The sequence below is a fragment of the Convolutriloba macropyga genome, chromosome 14, assembly GCF_964194025.1.
Source record: "Convolutriloba macropyga chromosome 14, txConMacr16.3, whole genome shotgun sequence".
In the NCBI taxonomy this organism is placed as follows: Eukaryota; Metazoa; Xenacoelomorpha; order Acoela; family Convolutidae; genus Convolutriloba; species Convolutriloba macropyga.
Window position 1 is genome coordinate 10,812,125 of NC_134481.1, and position 24,970 is coordinate 10,837,094.

The 24,970-nt window shown below is 33.5% G+C and overlaps 2 protein-coding genes across 3 annotated transcripts in view; one reads left to right on the plus strand and one right to left on the minus strand.

The window, feature by feature from the left end:
- The window catches only part of LOC142353166 (uncharacterized), a 13,973-nt gene extending 1,715 nt beyond the window's left edge, over positions 1-12,258 (minus strand). Inside the window, exons 1-7 of the mRNA XM_075405378.1 lie at positions 12,131-12,258; positions 11,104-11,192; positions 6,788-6,919; positions 5,913-6,042; positions 4,011-4,174; positions 3,188-3,278; positions 578-741 (exon numbers count right to left, since the gene is read on the minus strand). Of these exons, the coding sequence (XP_075261493.1) occupies positions 578-741; positions 3,188-3,278; positions 4,011-4,174; positions 5,913-6,042; positions 6,788-6,919; positions 11,104-11,130 (708 nt within the window). The 5' untranslated portion in view covers positions 11,131-11,192; positions 12,131-12,258. The remainder of the gene's footprint in view (positions 1-577; positions 742-3,187; positions 3,279-4,010; positions 4,175-5,912; positions 6,043-6,787; positions 6,920-11,103; positions 11,193-12,130) is intronic.
- Positions 1-24,970, plus strand: part of LOC142353457 (CCR4-NOT transcription complex subunit 1-like) — a 279,900-nt gene that overhangs the window by 80,458 nt on the left and 174,472 nt on the right. The window lies entirely within an intron of this gene.

Genomic DNA, 24,970 nt, shown 5'->3' on the forward strand with positions numbered 1-24,970 from the left:
CGCGTAGCCAATTAGCAAACCATGTATTATACAGCCATATTAGCACACCACAGTAAATATTTATTAAGTGATGGTTCATATGTTTGTGCTTTTAGGATACACAATTAGCGCCAATTCGAGGTTAACCTTTTTTAATTTTTGATAAATCATTCGATCTGCTTTTCCAATTACAGATGTGATTAATTATTTTTCTTAATGCGATGAATTATTTTTTTTCACCGCTTTCTCTGAAGCGGTGAATTATTTTTTTTCACCGCTAGATGCGGTAAAAAAAATAATTAATCGCATCAAGCGGTGAAAAAGAATAATTCACCGCCACCGAGAACGCGGTGAAAAACATAATTCACCGCGATTCACCGCATTCACCGCAAAAAGATGTAAGAAATACGCGGTGAAAATTATTTTTTTTTCACCGCATTTCACCGCATTTCTTACAAAAATTTGCCTCCAAACCTGGACCCGGGATTTAGCATCAATTTTTTTAACACAGTATAGAAAATTGAGAAAAAGAATAGAAAATTGTTTTTGTTTTATTTATATATTGACATACACTGTTGAAAGCGAGAATATTATATACCTGTTTGTGATTGTTCTTGTAGCACTTATCCAGGAATTCCTTGGCTCCATCGTGTTGTGTTATGGTCTCCTTTGACACTTCGTTCTTGGCTATTTGTGATAGGGATACCATGTCCTCGATTCCTTCACAGCAGTATACTGGGTAGTCTTGGGTCAGTATTTCACCTGTAAAAATTTATTCAATGAAGACAGTTCATAAGTTTTATCTGTAAAGTAGAAATAGCTTTATTCCACTACCCTGGTCGAGATGTCAGCGCCGTTTCAGCGCATTATTTTGTAAAAGTATGCTAAAATTATGTGTTGAATGCGCTGAAATGAGCTGAAATGCTGATTTATCAGAATCGGGTTTTAAAGCCCAACAGACATGTTGCGGTACAATAGTGGAAATTACAATTTTGAGATGACTATACTCCATTATTGTTCCACAACATGTCTGTTGGGCTTTAAAACCCGATTCTGTGCATTGATGATTGATAACATTTCACAAGAGACGATTTGATGTTTTCATGACGAAGGAACTAATCTTTCCGATTAATGAAGATTGTTTAAAGATGTGTCTAAATAAGGAAGGAAAAATATTCAAAAAGTATATTTTTTACTTTACTTTATAATATACATTACAAAAATACCTTCCCTGACCTAGTGACATTGTACTTCAGCACTGGTAGAGAAAGCTAGAACAAACTATAGAAAACTTTGAAAACATTGAAAACTTTGAGCAGTTTGAACAAACTATAGGAAACTATAGAAAACAGTCTTAAAGGAACTTTTTTAAAGGTTTTGAACATTTTTAAGATAATACTTTCAAAGTATGTAAATTAATTATTAATAACTCGATATTAATAATTAATTTAATCATTATATTGCCTATCGCGTTTTTCATTTTTAAAAAAACCATTAGAAATGAGTTCAGCAAAGCTGATTCAATCTGACTCCAATTTCAAAGATGTGCAACTAAAAACAGCATATAAGATGCAAGAGGTTTTGTGCAGAGTTCTTACAGAGACGTAGGTCATTAAATCCAGAGAGAACGCAGAATTTTATCATGAATTTTGCTATGAAATTTCTAATAAGTGCCATGATCAGAACTCCTGACATAGTATAAATTATGTTCGCAAAATAATCTCCTGCCCAGGTTCAACCACACCCCTGGTCAGTAATTTTTGGAAAAACATGACGGGAAAAGAGCGGAAAGTGCACTTTAAATCTTTTGCACCGTTTTCCGCTTAATAGAAATGCACCGTTTTCCGCTGAATCATAATAATCCTATTGTAAACGAGAACTACAGAACAGATTCAGCTCTTTTTCAGAAAAAATTTTCTTTATAATGTTCACAAAAAATTCAGAAAGAATGTGAAAATTTCGAATAGAAATTTGAAATTCGGGAGATGCATCTCTGTGCATGACGCGATACATGCTACAGATTTTGAGTGATTATATACCGTTATATTCTATTATTTTCTATAAATATAATATAAGTTATATTTAGGAGCAGAAAGTTTGCTTTAAGTGGGAATCGCTAAGTGAAATTTTCCACATTTTCACCCAGTTTAAATTTTATACACCTCTACAATTCCTTGTTTTATTCCACTTGTGTACAATTTTTTCAACCAAGCTAAACTTCTTTAAAATATAAATAGTTTATTAGGAATGCAAATAGTCAGCCTTGAAATCTTTTTCCAACGTTGCTCTTCCTTTTACCGTAAATTGCAAAATTAATAAAATTGAGGCCTGTATATACTATTTATCTACAATAGGCCAAATTGCAAAAAAAAAAACAATTTTTTTGGAGATAATTTTTGCAATTTTTTTTGTCACTTAAGTGCGGTTCTTACATACTTGAAGACGCGAAAATTATATACTACAGTTTTCGGTAAGTATTTCACGCAATTTCTGTAGATTCCTATTTTTCTTAATTACTTGGCATTATAGTTACTATTAATCCTTTATTGTATGTATGCAAATGATTACCACTTGAAGAACGCACATAAAAATCTAAATAGCCAAAAAAATGTTTGCAAATTAATTTTGAAAAAAATTTTCGGCAATTTCATAAATTGTGGAAATTAAATATTTTTTTGCCAAAATATTTGATATATTTTTAGGAATATTATTATGAATCCAAATATTAGTCAGTACTATTTGTATATTTATTGACTGCGAATCTTACTTACAATAAACCGTCTTAAACTTTCGCTTACGAATTGACCAAAATGTTGATTAAATGAAATCTGCAGCATCTGATTTTTGTCATGTTTTAAGATAGGTTGCGGATATCAGCAACTACCATTACAATTTATATTATTCCTGTGCAAGTTGGAACCAGCTCCAGGGAAAAATGTATTTTTCTCACTATCTTTAAGAAATTTTCTACTCTTTTTCCACTTTAGAAGAAACTTTTAATCATAATGGATTTAAAAAATATAAAATAGAGAGAAAGTTTGCAAATTTCTGCTCCAACACTTTTTTTCGGCAAATATCTGACTGTAATATGGCCGTTTACTTTAGTTTTTCGTTTTAAGGGTTGATTAAAAGTGAAATATCCCCCCGGGCGAAGTGAATTTTGATCAGACTATAAATCTACTGACTCCTGCAATTAAAGATTTTCTACCTCCTTTTGCCCTGATTTTGGGTTTCTTCTGGAAGTATTCCACATTAGCCCACTCTGTGTAATTGTCCACGGCACAACCCTCAAACATCACCTGAAAAGCGATTAATAAGGTATTTATTTACTTCATTTCATAAGTAACGAAGTAAACAAAATTCCCTATTAATATGAAACGAAATTTCATATTTTGATGATTGTATTAACAAATTCGGCAAATAACAGCAGAAATTTTTTTGCTATTTATTGGTATATGCCAAAATCTTGAAATATTCCATATATTTAACGATTTTGAGGCATAAACCATTTTTGAACGCAGGAAAGTCTAGACATAGATACTTTCCGTCTGGGATGGTCTGGATGTATGAAGTTTCGGTCTGGGACCTCAATCTGGGAAGCTAAAAATAATTTCTGATCCTAAGAATCAATAATTTATTCCAAAATGTAGTGTTTAGTTTCATACAGAATTTCATACGAATTTTCTCTCTCCACATTGTATTTGATAGGGTTAAAATAAGTTCAAGATCAAGCTCTGCCTAAACTACCAATTTCATGTAAAATCTTGAAAATCATACCGGAGATCATATATGGCCATATCTTAGAAACCATAGCAAGATCATGCAAGAAATTTTGCTTAGACTTGGATGGAACCATATATGGTCTTAGATATGGTATCTAAGAAGGGAATCCCGGGTACGAGATCAGTATTCTGTGCATGATCATAGTAAATATCAGTGTCTGAAGTACTAAGATCCAGTACTGATTTAGTCTGCAACCTTAATATTAACAGAAAAAACCTCAGAAAATTTTTTTAAAAACAGATACACACCTGGATGACATTCCAGCTGACAGATATAGAAGAGTAGTTGTTGTTTTTTGTTTCATTTGCAAACTGCTGGTTGTATTCGTACATAGTCTGGTTAAGGTAATAGCCCATGTGTACGTGTAGATAACTGAGCACAGACACGCATACGATGAACATGACAAAATGGACTGAAACAAGTTACAATTAAATTTGTAATTCAGTATCTACACAATAACTAACGTGAAATTACCCGAGTCATTATCGGATAGTTATCATGCAGGATCTTGTAAGATAACAATCCGATTTGCAAGAGTCCAGCATCATATCAATCCGATTTGCAGGATTCCTGCAAGATAAACGCCTGATTTGCAGGACTCCTGCATGATGACAATCCGATTTGCAGAAAACTTGCAAGATAGCCGTGCCATTATCAGGATAATTTCTTGAAAAATCGGAAAAATGCCTTAGCTGCCGCATGAGCCTCTTTAGTTTCTTTGAGGACTACATACGATGCATTATTCATCTCAAAAATGAACGCACGTATAGCTCCTTATGTCTCTAGCAGCCGAGGAAAAAAAATCAGATAATCTTACAAGATCAAACGTGGGAGTTGGAGTGGTTATGTAACAAACAAAGTATGTACTCTGCCATAATTGGCAACTATTTTATAAACTTTTGGTGCATTTTACCTTATCGAATCAATCTGCACAATTTCTTCAGCAACTCACATTATAAATTGCCCTCATTGTCAGAAGTTTGATGCTATTAGAGGGGCCCTAGTTCAGAAATTGCCGTTTGTAAACGAAAAAAAATTGTTGATATGTTCGGTTTTAGTTATACAAAACTAAGAAAAAGTCCTTACTTTTTTCAGCATTGTCGGTATGTTGCATTTTTAAACGTAAGGAATCGTCGGCATGTGATTTTTATTAGATTCGATATGTTTGGTTTCTTAGATTTGCCATGTTTGGTTTTAAACGTACGAAATCGTCAGTATGGTTGGTTACAAACCATAGGTAATCACGAGAAAATTAATTATGCATTTGATTTCTCTTGATCACATCAAGTATCAGTGAGTGTGATTTTGTGATTTAATGAATTGAATCCTTTTTCACGGTTCGAAGAGTCTGTTATATTTATAACTTGAAAAAAATCTTAATACTTCGCCTAGTTTTATGAATGAGCTAAAGAAGGAAATCAATCTAAGAAAAAAAATAACTCTAAGAGGTACTATGTTTTAAACTCTTAGGATTAGAAAGTTATGATACCATTTGACTACAATATAAACAAAGATGCTCAAAGTTTTTAAAGAAAAAATTCAAGATCTCTTTCTTTTCAAACCAATCATACCGATTCTAAGAGACCAAACGTACCAAATCCGAGAAACCGAACTTGCCTAATCTAAGAAGAAGCCGAAAAAACCAAATCTAGGAGACATAATATAACAAAAATTTCTGACAGACCGAACAAACCGAACCAGCCAAACAGTTTGACGATTTCTTACGTGAAAAAAAAAGAATAAGCAAAACATTTCTTGTGTGTCATTTTTATTTCGTTGTTCTTTTTATTTTGTTGTTCATATCATAAATGATAATGATATTACACGATATTAAATGTTATTAGATGCAAGATTCAAGATTTCTCCCGTGGATCAAGAATTCCTTATTTTATGAGTAGATGAGTACTAAAAGTCTTACAATAACTTACAAGATGAAGAAATATTTATAAGATTCTCAAAAGAGCTTACAAAATATTTTAAATGATAAATGTTATAACATCTTACAAAATGTCGTATAAGTTTCGTATAAACCTGTTCAAATTTACTGCATTTACTTTTCAGACTACGAAAGAATCTTGTAACATATGCTTTCTTAAATAAATAGGGCTGTGATTGTTTCAAAAAAAATTCAAACTTTTTTGTGTGCTTACAGATGAGAATGACGATGAGAGATATTCCATATATGGTAAGTAGACATCGCTGGGCAAGACAGACTCCCAGAAGACCACAAGCACTCGTCAGGATTGTGAACACCAACAGGGCCACCATCACACCCAACACCTGTGTTTACACAACAAAAGTAAACAACTTGTGAAAAACTTGACATCGAAAATAGATTGATGCAGATGGTTCTCATTATCATTCTTTCAACTCATATCAATGATTTCCGTACAAGATCAATTCTGGAGAACCCTATAAAATATATGCTTTTGTTTTTGTTTTTAATTGTGTTTTTATTTGAAGAAATAAGAATTAAGTGCGTCCGCAACTTATTAAGAGGGAGTTATAGCGAGAACGCCAATAGGCCAGAAGTTCTTTTTCCTAGGGCTCCAGTAAACCGGAGAAAAAAATAAACAAAAAAAAACAAAAAGTTTAGTTTTGGTAGAAAACCTCGGACTGTTTTTTTGTCGTATACTCGAGTTCAAATTGGACCTTTCAGTTTTTTTCAAGAGGATTTGCCTGTGTTTTGTGAATTCTTAAAAATTTTGCAGGAACCTTTTTGATGTGTGCAGGAGGCCAAAGGCAGCATTCTCTGGTCTGAAAAGTTCTTCGTGAACAATTTTCTGGAAAACTTTCACCAACTTCCGCAATATTTTTCCCAAAATCTTTTATCACAAGACTAAACAGCATGAATCTGACAAAATTATCCACTAATAATTCTAGGTGTTCCATTCCTAATTATCCATAATCGTAACTATAATTCTTTCTCCGCGACCGTAGAAAAATAATTGAAAAAGAACGGAAACAATTGTCAGAAAATGCGAATTAATGGTGTAATTGAAATGGAAGTGAAAACGTGACTCACAGTCTTTGCCCTTGTGATATCGGTTGCTGATTGAATTGCATCTAAGGATTCGGAAGAGTAGCTATAGGATACAAAGATCAATAACATAACACTCACTATCATCACCACAAGACTTGCCACCACCACGCACACCTAAAAATATGACCAGATGATCTCAATCAGAACTTCTACTTTTAAAACAGTTTACAACGGTTCACTTTTTACAACTTCTACTTCAACTTTTAACTTGTACATCAATTTATATCAAATTTCCTGGCAATGGAACAGCCTAGTGCTGAAAAAAGTTCATTTCAGTTCAATTTTTTTCTGCCAAGTAGAGGCCTCGACTTTACGAAAAGATTTATGAAGTCAAGTCGAGGTGTAAATGTTGACTTTACCGCACGTTCGAGTACTGTGTTAGCGTCCAGATATATTGTTTTCATGTCGAGCCAAATTTTTTTATAGTTGGAACCCAAGTCTTTTCATTATTCAAATTTTTTTCCTTTGACATATCCGTCCAAAAGTTTTCACTGCTATTTTTGTAAAAGAAATAATTAGTTCAACTAAACTGCTTTTATGAATAGAAAATTGGATGTTGTATCCTTGGAGACACAGGAGACGACGAGACAACAATCCACTGACAACTACACAAGTAACTTTTTGTTTGTTCATTCATTTATTGGAACTTTTAATAATTTCAACGTCTCTCATTTTAAGGATAAAAATTATAGCAAAGTACTAACCTTGGGCTATTTCTCAGAAGTATTAAATAAAATTGGAATGAAAAAATAACGGCTAAGTAAGTTAGGACTTATCAGCGGTTCATTCAACAAATATTGTTTTGGATAAGTTAGTGCATAACTTTGTCATAACTGAACTGAATTAGAACTTTTGATGGCACTTAGATTTCTCAGCTCAAATTAGAGATTACTTGCTAAATTGGGGATAAACTTGTTTTAAACAAGTAATTTGTTTGGGATTTTCGCCGAAGATTTGTTTATAAAAAGAAATCCGACTTGATTATATCTCTATTATTTAATTCCAGAGTATATTTTCAGCTTTATTTTGCATATTTTGAGAGCTTCTTTCCATTTTATTTTGTAAATGCTGTCTTTCTTTTCTGTTGGCAAGACAGAGAGTAAGCATCTAGAATTTGGCGTCTCTTTCATTTATCTTTATTTAGCATAATAGCTAGAAGTAAACTGCTGTAAGTACAGGATTGTGCCCATTTCTCTCCAAAGATTAGAAGGGGCAGAAGGTCTGTAAGAGAGTTAAAGTCTCCAAGAGGGCTAACTTAGGGAAAAACAAAACTTATGATTTATTTTCAAACTTAATGAACTTAGATGCTCAGGCCCCGAGGCATCTTAGCTGATTTTCAAATTCTAAATTGGCAACCACAGAAGGATCTCTGAATTAGAGAGGTGTTGAGTTTATTGCTCATTTACTTTAACAATTAACTGGATGGTGTTTTTGAGCATATAGAGACTGATTTTGTCTTAGTTTACTTTTGTTGTCCTTTTCAGTGATTAGTTAAAATAGTTGAGAATTCATCAAAAAATTTGCATCATAACAAAATCCTAGATTACATGTTCATATCAGTCCTTGATTGATAAAATCGGTTAACCGCCTCCGAAAAAAGACAGATGTCCTGTCATTGTTATCCAAAGGACGACTCTTTGACCGCTTTTGTTAAGATGGGTTTTCTTAGTTTTTGACTTAAGCTTTATAGAATCCAGAGTTCTTTTCGCTGTGCCTTTTAATATTTTTTTGCAGTTTGTCTTCTAGTCTTTTGGTGCATTCAATTGTAGATGTTCGGTTAGAGCACAAAAATTTTGTATTGTCGACAGTGGGGCTAACCAATTTTCTTTTAGTTGTATTTTGAACCCAAAAATTGTAGTTAGTCTCAAGAAAGCATATTAATAGCGACGTGCAGCTGGCAGTTAAAGGTGGTTTCACTTTTTCAGTGAATCAAACACTACCACAACAAACAACGTAATGAACAGCGACAACGAGGATTCATGGAGCAAAACTGCAACTATGGGTGTGCGAAAAATCAGAGAGGCAGCTACCCAAACAGAGATGAAGGTGAGGGAAGCCCCTTTTAGCCCAGAATTCCACTTTTATCTTCCGCAGTTGGTTCTGTCTGGTCAACAGAAGATGAGGTGGACTCTGAACTACTTCAAGCAGGGCCAGGAAGTGATGATTGGTGACAAACAATCGCAATCTCGATCCCGGGTAGTTTGCCAACGTTGTGGGCAGGAGAGCCACTAAGGTCGTGGCTGCGCAAAACAGAAGCAAACTGTGTCTACTGTCTGTTAAAGCATACTTCAAAAACTTAAAAAACTTACTGAAGTTTTTGAAAAGGTCAGACCAAGGACTCAATAAACTTTTATTTAACTATAAATTTTTTCTCAATCTAAACTCTTCTAGGCTTTGTTTTTGTTCATGTAATTCTTTTTCTTTTTTTATAGTTGTTCAGGAGGGAAGTCAAGTCCGAGTGGATGGCGTAGAAAGTAATTTCTAGTTTAAATTGTCTTACGAAATTGAGGAAAACTTATAAAACTATAGCAAATTACTAACCTTCTTAAGTTATTTCTTCTAAGCTTCGAATCAAACTAGAATGAAAGAATATTGGCTAAGTAGGTGAGGACTTTAATGGCTGTTTATAGCCAAAAATTGCTCTGGACAAGTAATGGAAGTTCTGACTTTCTTTAAACTGAACGGATTTAGAACCTTTAATGAACCTTAGATTTCTCAGCGAGGTTACACAATAAATTGGTGCCAAACTCGGCTGCAAACCACTTTAGCTGATTTTTAAATTCTACACAATTGTTGGGGATATAACTTCATTTAAGTCAATTTTGGTGAACCAAATAGCTGTTCACGTTTTAGCGTTCATAATTGCAAACATTTAGAAATTTTTTTAATGCAGGCATAACTGTCTTAAAACAACTTGAGCTTGCCTATCAACAGCAATTTGTTAATTGAGTATCTGGAGAATTATGTTAATAGCAGGTAGGACTACAGCTTTTGAGTGGAGCTACAGGTGTGTTATTGGTAAGAAAAGATTCAATTTTTGTCATCAACTACATCATGCATTATTATTATTTTTGCCTCATTTAAGCTTCTGCTGGTTTTTGAGAAACTATGCCAAGGTCCCTCAGCGATAACTCGCATCGAAATGGCGCAGGTAAGGTCGACCTATATCAGAGATCAGAGTTCATCTCATATAAATGCCTTTGGATACACTAAAATAAACGGTTCCTCATGCTAAAACTGTTTCTTCTGCTTCTAAATTTTGTCACCAAAACCAGTTTTGACTAGTTTTAAATCATGTCATAGGTTATCTTTCAGAATCGACTTCTAGATGGGGAGCGATAATCGCTGCAACTATAGCAAATACTCGTGATAAGAACGCAAATAATTCAGAATGTTGTTTTTCCCACTGTAATGCCAATGTTCAGATATTTTTGCTTATTGGCAATAAGCAAAATTCAATGTTTCAAGATGATTATATTTATACATGATTGATTTTGAAAAAAGAACTACCCAAAAAGCCCTAGTTTAAACTCCTATTTTTTTACGTGCCGCTAGAGTTTCAGTTGAAGAATTTGCGACAGAAGTTTGCAATTTTATTTAAAACCATGTTTTTTAGGTCCCCGGCGATTAAAAAAGACTATCTTGCAAGAATCTTATAAGAGAAAACGCCTATCTTGTAAGATTCTTGCAAGAGAAAACACCTATCTTGCGAGAATCTTACAAGGGAAAACGCCTATCTTGTAAGATTCTTGCAAGAGAAATCGCCTATCTTGTAAGAGTCTTGCATTTAACGCCTATCTTGTAAGATCTTGTAAGAATCTTGCAAGACTCTTGTAAGATTATACAATTTGGTACAAGACTCTTGCAAGATTCTTACAAGATCTTTCAAGATAGGCGTGTAAGCTCGACTAGGGATAATTCAGTCCAAACTTTTCATAGCAAAATTTACTCACTGTTTATTGTCAACCCGTACCTTCTTTCAGATTAATTAAATACTGAAATTGGAATTTTTCACAATTGAGTCAGCAGTGATTCCGAGGCTGTTTATATGACTTTTTGCTCTGATTGTCTCTGACTCAGACAAAGTGACTGAATGTGACTCTGATTTTTGCCGGAACTGGGTAAAATTCATAAGAAAGCTCGGGCACCAGTCTAGGATTCACCTTTGCTTAATCTCTTTCACTTGTTTCAGTGGAAGAGAAATGTGGGAAAACTTCGAAGTGGTATTTTTTGTCTTAAGGTAGTCCGAAGAAGAGTAGCATTGGGTGCATAAGCAAAATAGTTTCTTTTTTCCATACCTTTGAACATCCCTCGCTGCAGCCCATTTTTTCCAGACACTTTTACGATCCAAATCACTGATGTAATAATTTTCCAGGACGTCTGATAACTGACAATTTTAGAAATAATATTATTGCAAAATTGCCACAATTTCTTTTCCGAATTTTCATTGCCACACAAAAAAGTTTATTAAGAGTAAGAAAACTTAATATGTAAATTTGCTATTTTACTATGAAATTAGTGGCTTAAAAAGAAACTCCCTAGTCAATTACCGACAACAATATTCTATAACCCTGTAAAATTTTACAAGGACACTTTTTTAACAAGATTTTTCGGGAAAACAGTTATCTTGTATTTTACAAGATAACCGTCCTCCCTTAATAGTTTAATATCCGGAAGCGAAATATAGCACATAAATCATTATCAGATTTCAACGATCAACGTTACGTTTCTTAGTATAAATCTTTGTTTAAAAAGAGTCAAAACCAGTTTATTTTAATGATCAGGTTCCGAAAATTTAAATACTATTAATACAGGATCAACAAAATATTTGACTGTTCAGTTCTGTGCATTATTATCCTTCTGTCACTAGTACTGTTAACTATTTTACGTTTTTTTCCTGCTACCCCTTATGTATTACGATTACTATGTAACTTGACGGCTAGCTTGCACTTTTTAAAAATAAAATTAAAACGGCTGTCTTGATTAAGAATTTTGCAAAAGTGGACTGTTATCTTGAAAGGCTCTTGCAAGAAAGACTGCTAAGATACTGTTATTATGAAAGTTTTTGCAAAACTCTAGAATATGGTTTTTTCTTGCAAGATAACCGTCGGGTCTGAACTGGAGTGGGGGGCTCATTGTCGATAATTTTATATTAATAAATTTTCATTATAATAAAAAGTGTACAATATCAATTACAAACTTCTCTACCACAAGAGAGCACAATAATCAATTCTCCGATTTTCTAATTCTCTTATCGAGAAACATCTAACTAGACATATTGGATAAATTGTGAATGTTGCTTATTTTGAAAAGTGGCAAGTTTACTAGGCTAGTCGAAACTGTTTTTGCAACTTTTGATGTACTGAATGTTGAAAACCCGAAATGAATGAAGTTTCAAATTTGCATAAATCAGTTTGTCGTGAAATAATTTCTATTGTCCATCAAATCGTAAAATAACACACATTATAAAACAATACTTCGATACAAACGTTATAAAAAACTATCGCCATTTCTCATGCATTGTTTGAGGTCATTGTGGTGTTTCATTGTCGTTAAGTTCCACAATTGAAGCCGTGAGAGAAAAATATCTACAAAAGAGGTCCTATTTTCTTTATACTTATTATAACATTATGCATTTATAACTTTATATCTTTATAACAATAAATATTTATTACAGTATGTATTTACATCATTATGAGAAAGCTGTCATTTCAGTGCTTTTAATTTTGCCCTGAATTTTGAGGCGAAATTGAAGTCAATGAGAGCGAGGAATAAGAATGAAGAGAAACGTCGAGAAGGGACTAACAAATTTTTTTAAAATCGATGTCTTGGTGTTCCGTCGTAATCGTTCTATGCAAACTAACTGTTCATTTTGAGCACAATTTTATGAATGATGCCCAATGAAAGATTATTTTGTCTTTCGTTTTCTCTGACTTTTGGACTTTTGAGTTCTGATGAAACAAGGAGGCTCGTTAATGTGCGATCGCATATAAGGTTCCCATCCCGCTCATCCACAATTTTGACATAATTGTCTACCAAATGAGGAGCAGAGAGAAAAACCCAAAAATTCAAGTTTTTTTCCAAAAAAAATGGTGTATGAACGAAAAGATAACCTCCAAAGCAAAATCAAAAAACTCAGTGGAGTAAAAAATGATGCATTAGATTGATGATATATGCCAATATTGGGAAAGAGAGTCAAGACGAAAAGCAAAATCTAACAACAACAACAACAAACATTAATTACATCAAAAACTTTATGTCGGTTTTAAAAAACAACAAAACTTAAAAACAAAGTCAAAATAGCGTCAGATGAAACTGAAACTAAACAAAATAACTTGTAATTCGCCAGAAAAGATATGGGACCAGTCCATAATAAGGCTTGGGAACAATTAGACAATAAAGAACAAAAACAGTAAAGTTAAAATATTCGCTTATTTTTTCTAAAACAGTTAATTTAAAAAAAATAAAAACCATTAGAAATCAAGTAAAAAATCCCCATGGCTTACGATTACCAAAGCTTCTATAGAAGGGCATTAAGAACTGTCCTTATTCAATTTTTTATGCCGCTAAAAGAACAACAAATTGACAAGAAACAAAGAATCAATTAAAACTAGATAGAAAACGCTATCGAAGCCGTAAGGCCATACTTTGGCCTTCAAAACTATGTTCAATTGAACCTTTTTTGAACACCAATAATTTATTATGTGACCTCTCATTAAAGAAATTAGGTAACAAGTAGACAAAAAACGAAAAAAAGGCAATAGTAAAATAATACTTTTTTTTCGAGAAAAATCTTATTTCCAAAGACATGAGTGCCCTTAATTACAAAAATGAAATAATTAAATAGGTGCGTTTACTCTTCCAAAGCGAGTCTTGAGACCTGCAATAATCTGTCTTACGTCTACAAAAAGAACGTAAAATGTGAAAAATCAAAAATTAAATTACTTGTTTTGTGAAAAACACGTGTCGAAGCCAGTAAAGTCATAACAAATTTTAGATAACATTCGATATTAAAAATATTAGATTTTGTGACACCAATCTTTTTTGACACCTTCCCTTGACAACAATAACATCATACTTGGCCTGTAATTACCGAGACTAAGTAACAAACAGACAAAAAATAAACAAAATTGCGAAGATAAAGTGTTTTTTTATTTTGGAAAACAAATATTTTCATAGTCATGAAAACTATCAGCTATCTGCTAATATCAAAGAATCGGCTCATCTTTTTTTCATGACAAAATTTTGAAACCGAGTCATAGTACTGAAAATTTCATACACCTAAAAAGACAAAGTGAAAACGACAGTTAAGGACAAAATTAAAAAATTCATTTAACTCATCGAGAAAGTAGTGTCCAAGCCGGCAAAAACAAAAATCTATATCTTTATTGTGCCTGATCAATTGTGCCTAAGCCTGCGCTTTATTATCAATTGTGCCTGATTTTGAAGGCCATTAAAGTGATATATGAACTGTCAATAACGTGATAATACGACAAAACTAGAAAACATGAAAAATGGGCAAAAAGCTAAAAAAAAAATGTGAAATCTTGTAGTATCAAAGCCATAAAACCATGACTTAAAGCGTAAAGCCACAATAAAGATTGAATTTTAATTCATTAGCAAGAAGAAGTATTCTTTCATTGCTGACACAAAGCTACAATTTGATCAAAGTAGGAGAAAAATGGAGGCAAATTTGAATAAGCCATTTTTTATTCAAAAATCAAATAATTTTAAAAGTCAAAAGACAATAAGCTTTCAAGTAATAAATTAGTAACAATAATTAGGAGCTAATTAGGAAGCCGATTGGGCCTATCACTATTGATCTTTGATTTGAAATGTTCTGTTATTTAATTAATATAAAAAAGGTCGAATTTTTTTTATAAAAAAGACCGAATGATTGCCACCCGACCCGAAATTTTTGTGGATTGTAACAGTCCAAGATTGGTCTAAAACTGGTTTTGTTTATGCTGTTTGTCAATTCAGAACATTTACTGTTTCGAATGTGATAGATATAGATATTTTGTTAGTTAAAAAATCAAAAAATAATTGCTCCGGTTTTGATAATCAACGAGTAAAGTTAGCTATCAACGGCAAAGTTTTAATTACTGAGCACCGTCAGCGGAAGTTCAAGGAGAAATTGTCCCCTATTAAATCTACAAAGATTGTGTTAGTGTGTTTTGGTGTACACTTACTGCAAATTTAATCAAAGTAGACTGAAGTAACTTATTTGGTGCTGTTTTTGATGAAAAAGTTTGAATTTTGAAACATTTAGCCAACATTTTTGACACAGAAATTTAAAAAAACAGCCGACAAAATTTGCTGTCTTTAAAAATAAAATCAACAACACTTTCGTAAAAATTTTAAAAATTTTTAGCAAAATTGGCAAAATTTTAGCCAAAAATTTCGAAAAATATGAATAAAATCAACGGAATTCACTCTGTTTTTCCCAGAAGTTTAAACCTCGATAACTCCCTGTAAAAAACTTAAATCAAAAAAATCTTTTTAATTCCTTATTCTACGTTGCACAAGCTTTCTAATGATACCAGTCTCAACTCTCTACGATGAATATATCGATCGGTCTAAATTGTCTGAATATAAAATTGTCTGAATAAAAAAAACCCATTTGAGTATATAGTTAATCCCCCTCAGGAGGGGTCGGAACAATGAACCAAAAATGAGTTTTGCCATAGGGATAAATTTCTGGGTTGAAACCCAAAACATGGCGTACTCTGATCGGACCATTTTCAAGCCCACAGTGAGGAAGGGAGACGGCGGGAGGGGGTGTTATGCTGGAAGTTACAGGGTCAGTAATGCATCTCCTTTCAAGCGCATGATAGTCTGGACAATAGTCTGAATTGAGTCTGATCAGAGGCGGTTTAGAACGCACAAAAGCCTAACTGGAGGAAAATTCGAGTGCACAAAAGTATGATCTGGGTTGAGTCTGATTGATAAGACCACACTGCGATCTAAGATGGCATTTACTTCATAAAGTTGCCAATAAAGTTGTGTTCTGATCAGAAACTTATTTAGAGTCTGTTGGCTTTTATCAAGAACTCCGACCGCTATCTGTAACCGCTACCTTTTATTTAAAAAAAGGATAGCAACTATGCGAACTTAGACGTTTTGTATGGAAAACTCATGTTCAGCTGCCATCGTAGCAACAAGGAATGAATTCGTTCCAAACGAAAAATGAGCTTGAATTTAACTTGACTCTTATAGTATAAAAATCAATGTGTGACCAATAGCATCATCTTTTTTGAAAAAAAAAGTTCGGGCAGTACACAAAAAAGCATGCCAGGTACTTTGGTACCATACGACAACCAAATTCATATTATTTCAAAACAATGGTGACTGTAGGTATACTACAATTTTCCCTTCCTGCATTCAAAAATTATCAAATGTAAATATGTGAAAAATGGAAACATATACACTTGCTGTTTGAAAAATTGTCCTAGGTTGTAGAGAACTCTTTAAACGTTGGCTTGATTCTAGATTTTCTAAATGCCTGTTTTAGTCACCGAGCCAAATCAGGCTAGCTGGATGTTAATTGCGGTGTGCAGCAGAATTGAGTTTTGTTGTGGGGAGTAGTAATAGTTAAGCAGAACAGAGGTAGAACCGGGGAGGGCGGCGGGGTTAAAACGACGTACTTATGTATAAAGATTACGAATAGCCTATTTTCATCGACTTTCCAAAGGGATACCTAAAAAGATCGAGAACAATGGAGCATGAAGTCCGTCCACTTGTGATAATTGACTTTCCGCTCTAATGCATTTCTTTTGTTATAGCTAATATTATTTACTTAATAAAATCTAACTGCAGAATCTTCGCTTTAAACAATTTCTGATAAACTTCATTCACGCAAAATGTACACAATTAACTTTCATTTGTTCATTTATGATTTAAAAATCTTTAATCAATTTTCAATGGAATTCAATCCTTACTAGAATTGACCCCTTTTTGTACAGATTTGCGTAAATTTGGACAATTTTATAAATTTTCTCCAAAAATATCACATTCTTGCAAAAATAACCAAATCTTGACGAATATGTTTTGATAATATGCTTTGAAAATACCCAGTTCAGACCAAAAAATAACCAACGTGTTCTGAAAATACCCATTTCATGCCAGAGAACACCCAATTTTTGCTGCAATAATAACCAATAATTACAAAAAAAGTCAAATCTTGCCAAATATTACACAATTTTAGCAGGAAATACCAAATTCGCGCCAAATTAATAACCACTACTTAAGAAAAAAGTGCCAATTCTGACCCAAATTTACACTATTCTCAGCAGGAAATGCTCAAAGTTTCCCAAAGAACCCAATTGTTGCCCCTTAAATGCTAGTTGTTTTAAAAGAAAACATTTCGTGCTAAAAAAATACCCAACTCTTACCAAAAAATTAAGAACACTAAATTTACCAGAAAAATTGCTTAAATTCTGTGGCAATTTTTCTTTTTAAATTCTCCTTTGATAATTCTAGCCAAAGCAGAATTTTAGCAAATAATTATGTAAATAATATAAAATTACACGATCCTGACCATCATCTGTATTTATCTAAATTCGTAACAATCCCCTAGTTCCGTGATTTTAAAAAGCTAAAATTTTAACAACTTTGCATAACGACAAAACTGTTCAGGTGACAGATTCAAGTGTTTTTTGGGCATAAAACTGGCACAAAACTTAAGAAAAATCACTTTTGATCAAAATTAGCCATAAAAACGTCTCAAATACCCCAAAGATCTGTATCAAAAACGTCAACATTTTCTTATAATTTTGACGAACTAGGTAATTTCATCCTTGCTGGGGGTAATTAAACTCATATGAGCAAAGTATAATCCATACTCTCTACGTTTTATTGAATCACCTTTTATCAAAGTGAACAGCCACCTGATTGAAATCGAACTCAAAAATCGTTATAAATAAGTCATAATGCCATCATAATTGAATCATTTTAAATTATTAAACTAACAAATGTCATTTCTTTGTTCTTCTTTGCTTTCTTTCCATTGATCAAAACAACTATTGCTAACAATTAATCTTTTCTTGAGACAGTTTCAACCGTTACTACTGGCCTAAGTTGTAAACTCCAAAACCTCCAGTAAAAATTCTTCATCTCCATGACCTCTATCGATTTCAAGCTCATCATAAGTCATTTCTGTAATAAAGAATGAAAACAGAGCTAAATTTGAATATATGTCTATCATAATCATCGTTGTGTTTTGGAAATAGCATATTAGTTCTTCAGAGAGAAAAGTTTTGCTAAATTTTTACAGGGCGCAAGCTTAAAATAACATTGTTATAATTAGTTTTTAACTATTTTCAACCAGATAGGTCTGGAACTATGAATACCAAATCTTTCAAAACCTCAAAGCCCACTTCTTTTTTACCGAGTTCGATTTTGATGTAGCAATTATACAAGAAAGAGAAACTTGCGTTGGCTGGGTAGCTGACCTGCCATTTTAAGGCGGCTTCTGGTCGTTATTATACCTCTCAATAAGTTGCCAGAAGTCTCTGTTCCTTACAAACGGACAACTGTACACTTCTACATTAGCCGCAAAGAAAACACACATTTTCGAATCTCGGAGAACAGTGAGCTCAGCTGACCAGTCCATACGCTTTTCTGTATTTATGAATAATCCTGTAGTGCAATGTACACAAATCAACAGGGCTTTTTCAGGAGGAGACTGAACTATTGTTCCTGTTTTATTTGAGGTGGATAACAACGACTAGGATCAAAATTGCGAACATGAGTGTGATGGGTGGGAGAACGGCTCAATAACCGGTAGCAACAACGCTGATATAGAAACGGAGAACAAACCTGACCACGCTGGTTAACTAAAAAACAGGGTCAACAACCTTTCAGATACCTCCAAAGAACCTGGAGGTGATTTAACGGAGTCGAACAGATGAACAAAGAGAGAATCGGTTGTTGATAATACATCTCGGAAGTTTCCAAGGGTAGCTTCTGGGAGACTTCAGTTTCAACAACCTGTGCTCTCTTTACCCCTTTCTTTGGCTCCATTGAATCAGCTCCAGGTTCTTAAGAGGTATCCAAAATTTTGATGACATTGTGTTCTTAACAAGCAGGGGGTCAAATGTGTTCTACGTCTCTATACCAGAGAAAATGAACCCCCGTTAATGTGCCTGGCTTTTTTCATCCTCGTGAAAAACTTACCATAAGAATTGCAGTTCCCCTCTCTGCCTCAAAAAAACCAGTTCATTCTCATACACTGGTCTATAGGTTAATTCATAATCACAGAATTGCGATTGCAAAGATCTGCTAAGATCCATGTTGTCAGCTGAGATTCCTCGCAAAATAGTTTTTCATTGCGGTTATTGTAGAAATTTTCAATTTTCTGTTTTTAAGTAATAGAGTTCTGGCAAATTATCTATAGCAAAAATGAAAGTCAGAAGCTGCGTCGGAAAGGCAAATGGTTGGTATTCTACCTAGCCGAAGCACGTTCTTCCTTCCTTTAAAATTGTTCCATCATTTTGAACTCGGAAAAAAAGAGGCGGGCCTTGAGATTTCTGTTCAATTTGATTAACTGGATATAACTAAATCCGGATTTTGTTGGTTGAAGATGGTTGAAAGCCTAAATAGAATAAAGTAGAAGTAAAATAGGGCCCTGTAAAGATTTTTCTATTTGCGGATCACGACCATTTTTTTATCAGACTTTTAATACTTTTTGAATCTGTTTTCATATATTATCACAGAAACAAACTCTGTGGAATGGGAAACTGGAAGTCATTCTGGAGATGAAGAATTTTCATTGTAGGGTTAAAGGTTGACAACTTAGATCTGTTTTAAAGGGAGATTGAAGTTGTATCAAGAAACGAATAAAAACTTGCAATAGTTGTTCTGCTGAATAGAAAGAAAGAAGAGAAGAACAATGAAGTGGACCTTTTGTTTGTACTCTAGGAAGAAAAGTGACATCGTTATGCTGATATTGTGACAAATTTTTTACGATACCATAAATAGATTTCAATCACGGGCGCTGAGCACATTTTGATAAAACTTCAATAATCACATCGTAAGTAGTATTGAAGATACGTTGTTTGCATGAGTTATTCCAGTGACCTTAAACATGTATGCCATACCCCTTATGACGTAATCATGACCAATAATTTACATAAAAATGAGGTCATTATGACAAAGCATTGACAATGTTATGACGCAATAATGACGCTATTAAGACCTAATTGTGAAGATGCTATGACGTAGTTATAACAACCAAATCTCGTAATTGTGAAGTTTCTTTGACGTAATTGCGAAGATTAAGCGACGTAGATGTGTCTATTTAGTGAATAATAGTTTAATCACGTGAAAAAAATATGGTTGTTAGTACATCAATACTTGGCAGATTTGTTATCAATTAGATGTTAGAATTCGAAAGATAGGTCACCTGCAAACAAAAGCAATGGAATAACAGATATTTGGTTGTTATTGATAAGACTTCCAACTGTATAAGTTGGTAAAATTGGAAAAAAGTGGGAACATTGGGAGATTTTTGTTCAATTTTACTAATTTGAGTAAATCCGGATTTTGTTGGTTGAAGACGGTTAAAAACTTTTAAATAGAAAAAAGTACAAGTAAAATTGAGCCCCGTAAACATTTTTCTATATGCGGATCGGGACGATTTTTATAAAAGACTTTCAATAGTTTTTGAATCTGCTTTCAAATATTATCTCACAAATAACCTACGTGGAATGGGAAACTGGAAGTCATTCTGGAGATGAAGAATTTTCACAGTAGGGTTAAAGGTTGACAATTTAGGCCTGTTTTAATGGGAGATTGAAGTTGTCTCAAGAAACGAATAAGAATTGCAATAGTTGATCTACCCAATAGAAAGAAAGAAAAAAGCAACAATGAAGTGGAACATTTGAGTGTACTATCGGATGAAAAATGAAATCTTTATGCCGCAATTGTGACAAATTTATTACAATATCATAGGTAAGATTTCAATCACGTGCGGTGACCACACTTTGATAACACTTGAATAATCACATCATAAGTACTATTGAAGATACATTGTTTTTAAGAGTTTTTTTTCAGTAACCTTATACATGTATGCTTAATTCCTCAGGACGTAGTTATGGCCAGAGCATGACATAAAAACTTTGACAAAACATTAACACTGTTATGATAAAATTGTGACGCTATAAAGACGTAATTGTGAAGATGCTATGACGTAAATGTAACAATTAAATCTCGTAATTTGAAGTTATTTCGAGGTAACTGCGAAAATAAAGTGAGGTAGTTGTGTCTATTTAGTGGATATTAGTTTAATCACGGGAAAAATTATGATTGTTAGTACATTAAAATAACTTGACAAATTTGTTATCATTTAGATGTTAGACTTCGAAAGATAGGCTTTTAACCTGCAAACAAAATTAATGGAAGAACACATATTTGGTTGTTATTGATAAGACTTCAACTTGTATAAGTTTGTAAAATTGGGAAAATGTGGGAGTATTGGGATGCATTTAGACAAATTAAACAACTAAAGTTAACACTTAATCCTTTCTTGAGACAGTTTCAGTCGTTACTACTAGCTCAAGTTGTAAACTATAAAACCTCCACTGAAAATTCTTCATCTCCATGACCTCTACCGATTCCCAGCTCCACATAAGTCATCTTTGTAATAAAACTGAAAAGAGGCTAAATTTGTAATAAAATTGTAAAGATTGAAAATAGGTCTATAAGAATCATCGTTGTGATTCGAAAATAGCATATTAGTTCTTCAGAGAAAAAAATTTTGCTAAATTTTTACAGGGCTCAAGCTTATAATAACATTGTTAAAATTAGTTTTTTAACTATTTTCAACCAGATGGGTCTGGAACTATGAATACCAAATCTTTCAAAACCTCAAAGCCCACTTCTTTTTTTTCCGAGTTCGATTTTGATGTAGCAATTATATAAGAAAGAGAAACCTGCGTTAGCTGGGCACAGTTCACCCGTCATTTTATAGCGGCTTGTGTTTGTTACTATTGTTATTGAGAAGTTGCCAGAAGTCTCTGTTCCTTACAAACGGACAATTGTACTCTTGTACAGTATCAGCAAAGAAAACACAATTTTTTGAATCTCGGAGAATAGTGAGAGATAGCGACATCAGATCAGTCCGTATGCCATTCTGTAATTATCCCATAGTGCAATGTACTAAAATCAACAGGGCTTTTTGAGGAGGAGAGTGAACTATAATTCCTGTGGTGTATTTGAGAAGGATAAAAACGACTAGGAGCAAAATTGGGAACATGAGTGTGATGGGTGGGAGAACGGATCAATAACCGGGAGCAACAACGCTGATTTAGAAATGGAGAACAAATTCGAATCATGCTGGTTAACAAAAAAATACAGGGTCAACAACATTTACCTGGAGCTGATTTAATGGAGCCAAATAGAGGAACAAAGAGAGCATCGGTTGGTGATAATAAATCTCTGAATTTTCCCAGGGTAGCTTCTGAGAGACTTCAGATTCTAACAACCTGTGCTCTCTTTGCCACTTTCTTTGGCTCCATTGAATCAGCTCCAGGTTTTTAACAGGTATCCGAAAGGTTGATGACAATGTGTTCTTTTTGTTAAAAAGTAGGGGGTCAAATGTGTTCTACATTTCTATACCAGTAAAAATGAACCCCAGTTGTTGTTCCATGTTTTTTTATACTCGTGAAAAACTCCAATACAATTTTCAGTTCCGCTCTCTGCCTCAAAAAATCCCAGTTCATTTTCATACACTGGTGTATAGGTTAATTCATAATCACAGAACTGCGATCGGATTGGTCTGCTGATTTCCATGTTGTCTGCTGAGACTCCTCGCAAAGTTGTTTTTTCCTTGCGGTTATTGTAGAAATTTTCAATTTTTGTGTCTTTAAGTCACAGAGTTCTGGCAACTTCTCGATAGCAAACATGAAGACCAGAAGCTGCCTCGGAAATGCGAATGGTCGGTATTCTACCCAGACAAAGCAAGTTTTTCCTTCCTTTACAATTGCTACATCATTGTTGAGCTCGGAAAAAAGAGGCAGGTTTTGAGATTTTTGTTCAATTTGACTAATTTGATATGAATAAATCCGGATTTTGTTGGTTGAGGACGGTTAAAAAATTTTGTTGGTTGAGGACGATTAAGAAACCTAAAGCGCAAGAAAAATTGGGCCCTGTAAAAATTTTTCTATTTGGGGATCACGACGATTATTATAATAGATTTTAATAATTTTTGAATCTGTTATCAAATTTTATCCCAGAAACAAACTTCGTGGAATGGGAAACAGGAAGTCATTCTTCAGATGAAGAATTTTCACAGTAGGCTTAAATGTTGACAATTTAGGCCTGTTTTAAAGGAGATTGAAGCTGTCGCAAGAAACGAACAAGAACTTACAATTGTTGATCTGCTGAATAGAATGAACGAAAAGAAGAACAATGAAATGGACCATTTGTTTTTACTCTAGGAAGAGAAATGGAATTTTTATGCCGCAGTTGTGAAAAAAATTTTTACGATATTATAAATAAGATTTCGAATGAGTTAATTAAGTGACCTTATGCATGTATGCCTAACTCCTTATGGCGTAATTGTAACCAGTGAATGACGTATAAACGAGGTCATTATGACAAAACATTGACACTGTTATGACGTAATAATGACGCTATTAAGATTTAAATGTGAAGATGCTATGACGTAATTGTAACAACCAAATTTCGTAATTGTGAAGTTTCTTTGACGTAATTGGGAAAATTAAGTGACATAGTTGTGTCTATTTAGTGAATACAAGTTTCATAACGTGAAAAAAATATGGCTGTTAGTACATCAAAATAACTTGGCAGATTTTTTATCAATTAGATATTAGACTTCGAAAAATAGGTCATTCACCTGCAAACAAAATCAATGGAATAACAAATATGTGATTGTAATTGATAAGACTTCAAACTGCATAAGTTTGTAGAACTGGGAAATTGTGGGAATTGTGGTATGCATTTAGACATTTTTTGTACTCAGTGGAGCTTTTCTGATAAAAATGGGGAAATTTCTGGCGCGAAAGGAGTAATTCTGGTAAACATTAGACATTTTTAGGAAAAAAAATTGCTTTTTCGGGAAAATTTGGGTATTTTTTGAGAAGTATTGGGTATTTTTGGTCAAAATTGGAAATTTTATGGTAAAAATTGGGTATTTATGACATGATTTTGGCAATTTTTGGCAATGATTGGACTTTTTTGGCAGAAGTGTTGTATTTTTGAAAAAGATGTTAAGTTGTGAAATTTGACCTAATTTTTTTTACAAAAGCGTGAAATTTCTATATAGAACAAAAATTACTGATTTTCAATGCACAAGAAACAGGTTCAATTCAAGAAATCGCACGGCAACAAATAATCCCCAAACAAATAGAGGTTATTTTAGAGAGGAAAACAGAGTTTTCGACATTCTCTGGATGGAGCCTTTATAACTGTTTTCGCGCAGGAAGCAAGAAGCTAATAGCAAAACTTTAAGATTGAACATTTACCGTTCTGAACTCTCACCATTGTTGTAAACAATTAGTTTCTCCGAAGGGATTCATCTGCAAACAAAAATTTGGGAAGCAAAAAAATTTGACGTGGAGAAAACATGTTGTTAAGAGATACAACTACACTAGCCTGTCAAATACTGGAAAGCCCATTTTTTGAGTTTAGCATACCAGGGGACACTTTGGGCAAAAAAACAAAACTGCGTCAAATTTAATCATTTTACGTCAGTTTTTTTAACCGTGACAAATTTATACGTTAATCGTGCAAGTGGTTCAACGTCTCTGGTATGCCTAACTTGGTTCGTTATTTGAAAAAAAATACCTATTCAAAACCATCTTATGTTCAATCTCTTCCCGCATTCCAACTCATGAACCAAATCATTGCTCAGGATGTCCATAACAGATACTGTCCGTTGATCCTAAAAATATGTTGTTTCCATCATTCAATAAGTATCTTCACAATTACGTTTACAAATACAACCAAATTGTAGTAGAGCACTATTGGTCCGATGGCCCGTTCTCATATGTCTCAATCAGTTAATCTGGATGAAAGTGATTCAAAAACAAGAAAAAAAAGACGAAGGGTATTTTGTCTAGGTACCACTTAAAAATGCAAAAAAACATAATTCTGGTTTAGAACACCTTTGAGCTATGATGTCAAAATTCATAAAACATTCTG